This window comes from Notothenia rossii (genome assembly GCF_949606895.1).
Source record: "Notothenia rossii genome assembly, chromosome: 1".
Taxonomy (NCBI): domain Eukaryota; kingdom Metazoa; phylum Chordata; class Actinopteri; order Perciformes; family Nototheniidae; genus Notothenia; species Notothenia rossii.
Window position 1 is genome coordinate 42,802,710 of NC_136912.1, and position 13,876 is coordinate 42,816,585.

At 39.1% G+C, this 13,876-nt stretch overlaps 1 protein-coding gene across 1 annotated transcript in view; it reads right to left on the reverse strand.

Annotated features, from left to right (window-relative positions):
* rptor (regulatory associated protein of MTOR, complex 1) overlaps positions 1-13,876 on the reverse strand; it is a 259,618-nt gene that overhangs the window by 211,873 nt on the left and 33,869 nt on the right. Inside the window, exon 3 of the mRNA XM_079649716.1 lies at positions 5,340-5,442. Coding sequence (XP_079505842.1) covers positions 5,340-5,442 — 103 coding nt within the window. The remainder of the gene's footprint in view (positions 1-5,339; positions 5,443-13,876) is intronic.

The following is a 13,876-nucleotide window of genomic DNA, read 5'->3' on the forward strand; positions in this document are numbered from 1 at the left end:
ACAGTCTGGCTATAATATCCATAAAAATGAGTTAATCAAAATAATAGGTGTTCAAGTATTGCAACTTTATGTATTATGATACTATATTGACCCTCTCAATTTAATGAATAGTTGACATGCAATGAATAGCAAAAAATGTATTTGGAGTTCCCAATTTATTGATGGCATAAAAAGGTTTTTTGTATTCATATTTAATGCATAGTGGTGTGTGTTCTGTATACTATGACAGCTTTTCTAAATTTGATTAAGGAAAACCCTAAATTACTCAATGAACCCAGATTATCACATAACCAAGTTTACTAAAAGTTGTTCCCGTAATACCAGCGAGGAAGTTTATCTCCCCCTAAAATGCAAGTTAATACTAGTATTCAACTTGTGATTCAAATCAAATCAAGTTTTATTTATATAGCACATTTTTAAAACGATTTTTGGTCGAGTCAAAAGTGCTGTACATACAATAAAAACACTAATAAAAACACTTTACAACAAATACAACAGCAAAAAAAAAAACACACAGGGAAATGTCAGAGTCGTGCTCCGCTCTGACTAGGAGGCCAGGGAGAAGAAGTGAGCATTTAAAAACCCCTAGGGTCTGAGCCAACCTCACATGGAGGGGCAGAGTGTTTCCAGAGCCTAGGGCCAGCTGCTGCGAAGGCTCGGTGCCCTCAGGTTTTAAGCCTGGTCTTGGCACTATCAGCAGCAGCTGGTCAGCAGACCTTAAAGCTCTGGCTGGGGTGTAGCGCTGGAGAGTTCAGCTATATAGGCTGGAGCCAGCCCATTTAGGGCTTTGAAAACAAATAAAAGGATTTTAAAATCAATTTGGAACCGAATTGGAAGCCAGTGCAGTGAGGCCAGAATTGGGGTGATGTGGTCACGCTTTTTGTGGCCAGTCAGAAGACTTGCCGCTGCGTTCTGCACTAGCTGCAGGCGTTTAATTGAGCCTGGTCCGTACCCACGTATAGAGCGTTGCAGTAATCCAGTCTTGAGGTAATAAGGCGTTAATTACCCTTTCCAGGTCTTTAAAAGATAAAAACGACTTGGTCTTGGCAATAGCCGTATTTTAAAAAAGCAGGTCTTGACTACGATGCTGACCTGCTAATCGAATTTAAAAGCGCTATTGAAGGTCACTCCAAGGTTTGTGATAGAGGGGAGGATGTTTTATTGAGGGAGCCCAGAATTTTAACCTGGGAGGCTGGAATTTGGGGTCCAAAAATGATGACCTCGGTCTTGCTCTCGTTGAGGTTGAGGACATTTTGGCTCAGCCAGGATTTTATCTCCGTTAAGCACTCCATCAACGGCTGTAATGAGTTGACATTTGAATGAGAGGCAGAAAGATCTGTACATCATCGGCTTAACAATGGAAGGGGATGTTGTGTTTTGTGAGAATTGAACCTAGGGGCAGTATGTACAGTAGAAAAAGGATGGGGCCCAGAATCGAAACTTGGGGAATATGATCAGTCACAGATTTTAATTGTTTCATTATTTAATCGGTTGACAGCACTAAATGATAACCATGTATCATGATATGAATCACATGTTACCAATACACATCCCTACCAAACAAGCAGATTCATTTTACAGGCAGAGACAATTTCCTGCATAATGGCAGGGGTTAGTTATGATTGCAGCATCAAAGGATTTTACTGTTATAATAAAAGCAGAGTATGGAAAAGAAAAAGCAGCAGCACCTCAGGTTTAAATATTGATGAGAGTAAATCAATATGGCATGAAGAATAGCAAAATATAGATTGAAGACGGATAAAATTGCGCTCAGCAGGCAGAGAAGATGTATTGCAAGCCTGCAGGAGATACTGATATGCTTTATGCAAGGTTATTAGTGGTTCCTAGAGTCTCCAAAAGTACAATGGGAGCCAGAGGCTTCAGCTCTCCAGCTCCTCTTCTGTGGGACCAGCTTCCAGTTTGTGGGGCAGAAACCCATGGACCCGGCAGGAGGACCACGGCAACCTACAACAGCCACCCCCATGATAAAGACTTGAATACTGGTCAGTGGTCACCTGCCAGGTGAGAGACAGAAAAACTAAAATAACTAAAACTCTGGGGTGACGGCCCAGATGCTGAGTAACATGCATCTATGGGGAAAGCACTGTATACAGTAGAGAATAACAAAAGTAGGACAAGAGAGGTGAAAGACTCAAGCAAGCCTGAGCCAGCCTAACTATACGTTTTATGAAAGTCTTAAGCCTGCTCCTAAATGTGGAGATGGTGTCTGCCTCCATACCAGGAGCTGATCCCACAGAAAAGTAGCTTGGCTCCGGCTCCATTGTACTTTTATGGCGGATTTCCACTACAGGGCCTTGCTCGGTATGGCTAGGCCTCATTAGGCCTCGTTAGACCTCGTTAGACTGGCTCACTTTATTCTGCGTTTCCATTACAGTTTAGTAGCTGGGGCAGTAACTATAGTAACGCAGTGGTAGGCGGAGCCGTGACGTCATCTTCAATGAGCACCCCAGAAAAACAACATCAGCCGTTAGCTGTAGCACTCAGAGCTCACAGCTCCTCATATCTGTTCAGAAACTAGACAAAGTTAAACAAGTACAAACCACAGACTGTCTGTGTCATGGCGAATACAGTCGCTGGTGTAGTTATGTCTGTCGGCAGTTGTTTGAGTGTGGACGGTCGTAGCATATACAACGTTAGCTTAGCTGATCTCCATTCAGAAAACACACATTTTAAAAGGTTTTTCGCCTGCCGTCTGTCTGCAGACTTGTCAAAGCATTAGTTCATGTTTTTTACTAACCGGTATCAGTATGTTGTTACTTCGGCACATTTTGAACGTGTATTACAATTAATCACGGTAAAATATGTTTGATCTTGTTGTCGTTGGTAGCCCACTTTCAGCGATTCTCTCTAGTTTATTACATGGCTTAGTTGAATACTCGATTCTGATTGGTCAATTCAGAACACGTGACACGTTGTTAATCCAGAACAGACAGACCCGCTGTCAAGGACTTATTGACCGTTGTTAAGGACGCTCACATCTGCACAAACAAGTCCGTTTGATGTAACTGTATACAGTTTGGCCGAAAACCAAACTGCATGCAGTTTACAGTCTCTAACTGACAAGACAAGAACGACAAGAAAACAGCGGAGAAGTAACGGGCAGAAACCCTCCTTTTTACGCAGCGGTCCAGACATAGACATCACACGGCGACACATATTCAGTGTGCAGTTACTTTGGCATTAGGGCGGGGATATTCAGATACTTTCCAAGGTTTGACATAATGAATTGTGCTTCTTTTAAAGCAAGCAGCGATGTTTTCAAATCTGTAATCAAAAAGCTCCTCAAACACGCTATCAAAGCAGTTTCTGCCGTTGCTAGGTTAGTTTAAACCATGGTTCAAACAGTAACAATGGACTATTTTTCTTAGCGGATGCATGTGAATTTAAATCAATACATACAACTATCTTTTAAATCAATACAAATCATTTTCTAAATCCATAAAAGCATTTCAATTAATATTGAGAGTCATATCGTTACTTTGTTGAGAATGTGGCCATGTAATAAGCGGGATAATGTGCAGCGACTTGGTCATTATGGGGAAAAGAACACCTTCATGCCGATCTAGATCCCTCAGCTTCGCGTCGGGCTCCTGTGTCAGTACCATATGTGCTCGGGCTACCAGATCTGCTCGGGGTCCATTACGCTTACCAATGACGTCACGCATTGGATGTACGGCAACCCAAGAGGTAATAATTCTAAATAAAACAGGAAGTTAACCTAAATTACATTTAAGACACTGCAACGAAAGTAACAAAAACAATATAATATCCTTTTCCGTTTCTGTTTCACAGAACACAAAATGGGTTATTTACATAATTATGTTTACACTGGTGACATTTACGGGACACAATTCACTGGGATGTATAGTGTGTGTTGCAGCACGGACGAGTTAGTGAGTGCACCTGTGTTGTGTTGTCATTCTAGCTTGTGTAGCGTGTGTCACTACCCGATCTGCAGCTCTGCCCGATCTGTACTGCGCATGTGCGAGATGGTCCGCCATATTGGAGAACTCCGGACGGCAACCCAAAAAGGACACTTGACACAGTTCAAATAAAAGAACCCAATAAAAAGAGTTGTTGAATAATAGTGAAGTCACGTTGTAATAACAATAGATCATCTCTCTCGAGTTTTCTTTTTCAGCTTTGCCAAAAGCCACTGTGTCAAGTGTCCTTCTTGGGTTGCCGTCCGGAGTTCTCCAATATGGTGGTTAATCTCGCACATGCGCACTGCAGATCGGGCAGAGCTGCAGATCGAGTAGTGACAGCGTGTATACAAGATCATCCTGCTTTGCTGTAATGTGATGGAAAATAAAGTGTGGTGTTCCATACTAAACATGCCGCCTCCGACTCCCATTCATCGGCTCTACAACACTGTCAATTGTTCTTTTTTAACATTCAAACATAAAAAATAACAATCAACATTAATCTGAATGAGGGAGGTGATGTATTATCATTACAACGTAATTTCCCGATCATTTAAATATGAATATGGTGAAATACATTCTTACAATAAGCGAGAAATGTATTTAACTCCTGTTTGACAATAACTGTGAATTTATTTCCTTTTATTTAAAATTAGAAATAAAATTTGATTATACACCAATAGGGCGGGTCATACTCAGGTGCTAACATGAATCTGAAGGAAATCTTAACATGGGGGCGTTTAAATTATGTGGGTTTTTTTATGGGGAATTCCAATATGAGCTTATTTAACTAGTCTCTAACCTACACAGGAAGTAGTTTAATGTTGACTTGGAGCCAGTGCTACACATTGAGATTCCTTTAATCCTATATTTATTAACAAATGAACAAACAACAAGCACAGTGTTACAGCTGATGAAATTGATTGATGATCATTGAGTACGAATGTATACATCCTCATGCAGGACATCGAAGATACTACAATGAGTGTAAAGCATAAGAGGTTTGACATTTTTAAACAAAGTGGTGCAATCTTTTCACATGATTTTCTACAGTGAATTTATGTATTCGCCATTATAACAATTGCATCATAAATGCAACTCAAACCTCTAATTTCTGTATCTAGCACTTCAAATGGTCTGGCTTATTGAAAGCTCATATACTTGAAAGCTATTTTGATGTTGTATCTCCATGGTAAATTGTACAGATTCTGAGTCACCTGGGATAAAAAAAAAAGCCAGTTCAATAAAATGTAATGTAGTGTCAAATCCTGAGAAAAGCATCAGGCAGCACAGAATGTACACATCGTATTTAAGGAGAGCCCACTTTATCATCCCTCACACTTTGCGTTGTGTTTGAGTGCTTGGCATGTCATGTTGCCGACTGTTTGTGCTCACCTATCCAGCACTCCAGCCGGGCGCAGGGGGAAGTCTTGACCACATCAGGAGGGTCAACTCCCACGTTGAGACACAACACCAGCGCCACACTCACAGTCTTCATCTGAGGGAGGAGAAACACAACATGGTCACCACATCATTCATCTATGAGCTAATAGAAACAGACCAGCAGTGATGGATAGTAACTAAGTACTTTTACTAAAGTACCGTACTTGCGTAAAATGTTAATGTACTTGTACTTTACTTGAGTATTTAATTTTTGGGAATAATTTGTACTTCTACCCCACTCCAATTCAAAGGTAAATCAGGTATTTTTACTCCACGACATGTATTTAATACCTTTAGTTACTTTACATATGTGGATTAATAATGTAAAATATATTCACGTCTTAAATCAGACTTTTGTTCCACCTGAAGTAAATTCACAAGCTACCCTGCAGTATAAAAAGTCATTCAAACTAGCTGCACCTTTACCAGCTTTGTGAACACTTTAATGATCAATCATTATAAAACATATCATACAGTGCGGCAAAAAAGTATTTAGTCAGCCACCAATTGTGCAAGTTCTAACCCTTAAAAAGATGAGAGGCCTGTCACTTTCATCCTAGGTATACCTCAACTATGAGAGACAAAATGAGAAAGAAAGAAAATCCAGAAAATCACATTGTCTGATTTTTAAAGACTTTATTTGCAAATTATAGTGGAAAATAAGTATTTGGTCAATAACAAAAGTTCATCTCAATACTTTGTTATATACCCTTTGTTGGCAATGACAGAGGTCTCTTACTTCAGTAACATTTTGATAGCAATATTTATTATAGTATTCCTACACTCTGGTACTTCTACTTAAGTACAAGACCTGAGTACTTCTCCCACCTCTCCAGACCAATCAAATCACTCAATTTTTATCAAAACAACATTAAATATGTTATTCATCTGAGGAACTAGGCTGAGCAGACATACTTGTATTCAGTGTATAACCACACTCTGCTGCTGCTGGCCACTGAAGCTCCAGTGAGTCGTAAAAGGTCAAGTGACTCGCCTCAGGGACACTCAACAGTAGTTACAGAGAAAAGGAGTCACTGTCTTCCCTTCCCAATCTGGTACAGAGATGCCATTATGTCTAACACTGAGGCTGGTGTTGTTCCAATTAGGAGGCTCAGCTGCAGTCCAAAAGTCTGTCAGGCTGGGAGCATGAATCTCTGGTGGCATTTCTATTTTAATATAAATGTTTTGGTCATTATAGCCATTTTGCCATTTGAATTTAATGTAAGCAAGTGTTAGTATATTGATCATGTGTTGTGATTTTTAACAGTATTTAGGTAGACTTTAAATAAGCCCAAGGGTTTTTTGCATCTTCCTGCATTGTTTATCATGTGTTGTGTTACGTATGTGTATTATTACATTTTGCAAAACCAATCAAACTTTTTCTAGAGAGACAGATTTCCAAGAGTGAGACAGAGGAGTTGACGTTCATAAAAAGGGACAGCAGGCCGGATTTGCGTCTGTTATGAATACCTGATGATATGGATTTAACACAAAAAGTTGCAGATTACACAAAGTCACGGGCAGCACGATTAGAGCGAAAATGATGATCAAGATTGTTTGGATTAATATTGAGATCACAATTATTTATCAAAATGATTCCTTCCGTTAAGGTATAAAGTATTTTTATTGCACTTTTACATAAAAAAACGTGGATCGCTTCTTTCACTTTTATGTTGGTTTGAAATATTTGGATAAAAAAAGAGAGCCTTTAAATAGGGTTCTCTTTGACCTTCAATGTAATGCATTAACTGTACAAGTCCTGGTTGCTTTCTACGTATTTTAAGGTCAATTTCACTATTGATCATATTTATTTAATTGTACATCCCTAGAAAAGTCCTGTCTTTAAATAAAATGAAGAGAGTAGAAGCATAACCGTCTAAAACTAGACAAGTTAATGACCCATGACACAGAAGACCACTGAAACTGGGATGAAGGACAAACATTACATCTGAAATAAAACCATCAATTTATGAGTCATATGGCAAGTCCACACACACACGACATGAAATCACTGACAAATATGAATATACTGTATTCAACTTCATTAAAACGTTATTAACGTACCTAAACTCAGTAATTCACTAAAAATATTTATATTTTAATGGAGCCTCGTCGGCAGATCAGGATTCCAACGATTCCAACGCGTAGTGATGGCATAAAAAATGTTTTTTTGTATTCATATTTAATGCATAGTGGTGTGTGTTCTGTATACTATGACAGCTTTTCTAAATTTGATTAAGGAAAACCCTAAATTACTCAATGAACCCAGATTTATCACATAACCAAGTTTTACTAAAAGTTGTTCCCGTAATACCAGCCAGGAAGTTTATCTCCCCCTAAAATACAAGTTAATACTAGTATTTCAAACTTGTGATTCAAATCAAATCAAGTTTTATTTATATAGCACATTTTTAAAACGATTTTTGGTCGAGTCAAAGTGCTGTACATACAATAAAAACACTAATAAAAACACTTTGTTGCCTTTGCTTTTCTTTGTTAGGCAACATGGCGTGGGTGTCCATGCAGAAGTCTGTTGCAACCTTTGAGACAACGTGACATCATCCAGCATAGATCGACGTTGGCGATTCAAAAATACAAGACCAAATCCCTAGGAGAGTAATTCGCAATTTGAACTGTGTGTTTCTAATGTAAACATGGGAATTGTCGCAACAAAGGATACAATAATTGCTGCTGGAAAAACTCTCCAGAGCTTATAATCTTGCCTCAGAGTATTATAAACAGCTTTGGAGTAATTATAGTATTTGCTCCACAAACTGGACTTCCTGGATCGTACTTTAACAAAAACTATGTTTGTCCTATTTTAAACAAACATACAGATACTCATTTAGAAATAGAATCACTGAACAACCCCTGTACTTTATATAGTCTTCTTTACCGCCATAAAGCTCAGTTTAGTCAAAATAAAATCATTGTAGAATGAGTTCAAATACATACTGCCTACAGTTAATGTCAAATTTCCAAAGTCAAATAAATTATTTCCCGACATTTCTTATTTAGACATGAACACATTTTCTGAACAGATGTGTCATTTTAACACATCTACGAGTCTTAACACCCAATAAATTACAATAGTGGCAATATATCGTCTTCTAGCATTGTTTTCTTTTGAATAAAGCAGGATATGTTGTATTAAAGTATAGAGATATTCTTTGGGGTCAGATGTTTGGTTTAGTTTGTTGTAAAAGGTAACTCAGTGGATTACCGGTGCCTCAATTTCTCCTCTCTGTCACTTTTGGCCCCAGCAGGATACTGTTTGTTGATGGCACTGCTTGACCTGAGCTGACCCGTCACTGTTGCATCACAGCGTGAATTTGTGAATCAAAGTCTGGTAGTGTTTACTCTGAGACAGACGGATGAACTTCAGGCCCTGCATGTCCCCTTGGCTCCAATTATCTGTAGGTCAGCTACATGCAGGGTTCTTTAAAAGGTCTCGATGCGTTTTCCCCGCTCTTTGGTAACAGTTTTACCGAAATCTGGTCAAATCCAGGGATCAATAAAAGGACAGACAGTGGTATAAAAAGAAAATAATGATTAAATAAATAGAATTTTGAGGATTTTCTGTTAAAAAAGGTCAATAAAGACATTACTATAGCTGTATGTCTGCTTGTTACAAAGACATGCAAAGAACTATACACATAGGGGTGTTTTTCAGGTCTCAGGCTCGAAAATGACATTTCCAGAACAAATGACAATAACTACACTTCTAAAAAGGGGAAAATTAATTATCTTTTTTCTCAAAGTAATGATAAACCTGTGAGTTGGATGTAGAAAAGTCAGAATCAATATAGATGTTTTTTTATTTGAAAGAAAATTCAGATTGAACATAGTAAAAAAACTGTAAATTATAGTGTCCGTCCAAAAATTACTTACATGTATAGTGAAAACCACCCTTGAATGATGGGATGGTAGACTAAAAGCTTTAGGAATCCAAAGTACAACATATAATAAGTGCCCTGTATCAAGATTGATGCAAAACAAGTGACATTTTACCTTTTTAGAGAGGTTTAGCAAAAAAGACTCCATCTCTGGGGTTATTTGGGTGGAAATGGGCGTTTTTGCCGTTTCTCTGGAACCAATTGGTCGATTTTGATGATTGACATCTCTTTTTAACCGTTAGAGCGGAATTTCGACATACCGTGGGACAAAAAAGTACTTAGTCAGCCACCAATTGCGCAAGTTCTCTCACTTAAAAAGATGAGAGGCCTGTAATTTTCATCCTAGGTACACTTCAACTATGAGAGACAGAATGGGGGGAAAGAATCCAGGAAATCACATTGTAGGATTTTTAATGAATTAATTGGTAAATTCCTCTGTAAAATAAGTATTTGGTCACCTACAAACAAACAAGATTTCTGGCTCTCACAGACCTTTAACTTCTTCTTTAAGAGCCTCCTCTGTCCTCCACTCGTTAACGGTATTAATGGCACCTGTTTGAACTCGTTATCAGTATAAAAGACACCTGTCCACAACCTCAAACAGTCACACTCCAAACTCCACTATGGCCAAGACCAAAGAGCTGTCAAAGGACACCAGAAACAAAGTTGTAGACCTGCACCAGACTGGGAAGACTGAATCTGCAATAGCTTGGTGTGAAGAAATCAACTGTGGGAGCAATTATTAGAAAATGGAAGACATACAAGACCAATGATAATCTCCCTCGATGTGGGGCTCCACGCAAGATCTCACCCCGTGGGGTCAAAATGATCACAAGAACGGTGAGCAAAAATCCCAGAACCACACGGAGGGACCTAGTCAATGACCTGCAGAGAGCTGGGACCAAAGTAACAAAGGCTACCATCAGTAACACACTACGCCGCCAGGGAATCAAATCCTGCAGTGCCAGACGTGTCCCCCTGCTTAAGCCAGTACATGTCCAGGCCCGTCTGAAGTTTGCTAGAGAACATTTAGATGATCCAGAAGAGGATTGGGAGAATGTCATATTGTCAGATGAAACCAAAATATAACTTTTTGGTAAAAACTCAACTAGACGTGTTTGGAGGAGAAAGAATGCTGAGTTGCATCCAAACAACACCATACCCACTGTGAAACATGGGGGTGGAAACATCATGCTTTGGGGCTGTTTTTCTGCAAAAGGACCAGGAGGACTGATCCGTTGCTCGGGCAACATCTTTTGAAGTGGGAGAACTTGCACAATTGGTGGCTGACTAAATACTTTTTTGCCCCACTGTATATATATATATATATATATATATATATATATATATATATATATATATATATTTATAAAACGGACAAGTCAAATCAAGCAATCTGATTGGTTCTTAGCCGTGATATACTGAGCGTATACCACGGGTAGAATTGTAAGTTACTTTTCACAACAAGTCAGTATCCCTCCGCGTCTGAGAAAAACAGTATACGGTTGGGCTGAAAAGCAAACTGCCTGCAGTTTGCTTTTCATACTGGAACAAGAAAGCAGCGGAGAAGTAACGGGGCAGAAGCTGGGCAGAAGCCCTCCTTTTTGACGCAGCGGTCCAGACATAGACATCAAACGGCAAAACATATTCAGTGTGCAGTTCCTTTGGCATTAGGGCAGGGATATCTAGATACTTTTGAAGGTTTAACATAATGAATTGTGCTACTTTTAAAGCAAGCAACGATGTTTTCAAATCTGTAATCAAAGAGGTCCGCAAAAACGCTATCGACCAATCAGACTGCTTGATTTTGACTTGTCAGTTTTATAAATATATTTAAATTTCTTCCGTTACGAAACAAACTTACAAAGCATAAAATGGAAACATTTAAGATGAACTTCGACCTCCGGGGGGGGTCTTACTATAGTATTGAGGAGTGGATTGAGCAGTGCCTATCTCCAGAAAAAAAAGCACCTAAACTACGACATGCAGAGCTACGTGAAGAGCAGGTAGACCAACTGGAAGAGTACCACCATTCAAAAGCTTTCTGATGCGGGTCTTGAAACAAAGCAGAGAAATTATGACCGTTAGTGGCCACAGGTGCGAAGCTCTCTCCAGAGCTACTGGAAGCCCAATCTCGGGGACCGGAGAAAGTATAGCAATATTCTCGCCACGCAAAGCAACAGCCTCGACTAACCTCAACCTATACAATTGACCACGTAAGCAATGCTACTGATGCTGGACAGTTTTTCAGTGGATGCACAATAAACAGCAACATACACATTAATGTAAATAAACAGCCAAATAATGGATCAACGCTCTCTGTCTAATATGTTTGCTTGCTGTTAGTGTTGTTGCATAGCAACCACCTTGCACTATGTTTTGTGTAGAAGGCAACGGAGGAACTATTTTATTTTGAACATCATTATTTACTAATAAAAACTATTTAAATTAGAGTGTGTATTTTTCTTTCATATTGCCACACTTGGTAACCGTTTTATAAAAGCAATAGCTCACTTCAGACCGTGATATATGCTCATTATATCACAGCTAAGGGGCGTGGTTCGGCCCGACGCGAAGCGGAGGGTCGACAAACCCCTTAGCTGTGATATAATGAGCATATACCACGGCCTGTCGTGAGCTATTGCTTAAATATATATATATATATATATATATATAGTAATCCCAACAGGCCAACTTGTTTTGATTCAGTTTTAGTAGAATCTAAAATACATGAATGAATGATGAAATGAGCACTTAAAGTGCAGACATACTATAATTATATTGAGGTACTTGAGACTAATCCTGCAGCTTTATAGTTCTGCTCCACAACAGTTCGAGAATGACGAAACCATCATGTATGAAAGGCTACATGTGAATCGAGGGGCAGAAAACCGGCTTGCACATTTACATTTCAATCTTGAACAATGAACAGCGGTAGACAGTATCTCATTTAGGATCATCAGGATTTGGCTGGGTCTTTCAGCATGACAATGATCCCAAACACACCGCCCGGGCAACAAAGGAGTGGCTTCGTAAGAAGCATTTCAAGGTCCTGGAGTGGCCTAGCCAGTCTTTAGATCTGAACCCCAAATAAAATCTTTGGAGGGAGTTGAAAGTCTGTGTTGCCCAGCGACAGCCCCAAAACATCATTGTAGAGGAGATCTGCATGGAGGAATGGGCCAAAATACCAGCAACAGTGTGTGAAAACCTTGTGAAGACTTACAGAAAACGTTTGACCTCTGTCATTGCCAACAAAGGGTATATAACAAAGTATTGAGATGAACTTTTGTTATTGACCAAATACTTATTTTTCACCATAATTTGCAAATAAAGTCTTTAAAAATCAGACAATGTGATTTTCTGGATTTTTTTTTTCTCATTATGTCTCTCATAATTGAGGTATACCTAGGATGAAAATTACAGGCCTCTCATCTTTTTAAGTGGGAGAACTTGCACAATTGGTGGCTGACTAAATACTTTTTTGCCCCACTGTACATACCAACGTTACCATTGTGAAGTGGGGACTATGCGCATGCAGTTTGCCTAAAGCGAAATCTCACGCTCGGAAATCTGAAAACTTAAAAGTAGGTTTATTGCTGATGGATTATCAGAAATCATTACAAAGTGACACAGGCTTGGATTGGATTAACCTATGGATTAACCCTCAGCAGCGTTTTTATCGTTTTAATGCCATTGAAGCCATTTTTTGATCACACAACGACGAAGGTAAGGCATATTGCCGTGTTCGCTACCTAGCGCCACGTGTTGTGATGTCTGTTTTTGTTTATAATATTGTGAGTTCTTATCATGGAGTGATGATATAGATACCTATCAATTCTGTGTATTCTCACAATGCTCATCGATATGTTGGATGTGCAGATATGATAAGTAATAAGGGTGTTATACCGTGTTTTCTCTGCAAACGGCGTAAGCATTTTTTCGCACGGGGCTAATTCAGAGGCTCAGCTTTAGCTTTGTGGTTTTTTTTGCAAAAAAAAAAAAAAAGATGATCAGTTAGCTAAGTTTCTTCCTGTTACATGGATGTGAAACATTCATAGTTTATTCAATCTTAAGAAGCCCTCAGATGCTGTTTCCTGCAGATGATGCGTTTTTCCGCCCGGGGGCGGGCCGATGGGGTTCCACAGGTTAATAGTTTCTAAAATGCATCGCGATGTAGACGAGGACGATTCTGAATCGAAGCCGTCACAGAAAATAATTGATTATAGAGTAGTAACGTTTCTTCTTGATTTTTCGGCCGAAGCTGGAAAATAACGTTTGTTTTTTTTACTCTATTGAACAATTATATTAATACATTATAACAAGGCACATAAACATCAAGGTTCATTCCTTAATTCAAATACTGAGGGCTTTACAATAAAGTTCTATTGTTCATAATAAATAATAAAATAACTTCAGGTAGCAACATTGCATTGAATAGTGGGAAACCGGGGCTAGCACAAATATGGTGGAGGGAGGCGAAAATCAACAACAAGTAATAAAGAACGGATGTAGTATTTTGAAAGTGGACATCTGGGCACATTATGGATTTTAAGAACTCAATGGGAAGCACGGACTGGACTAGACGCACGCTGT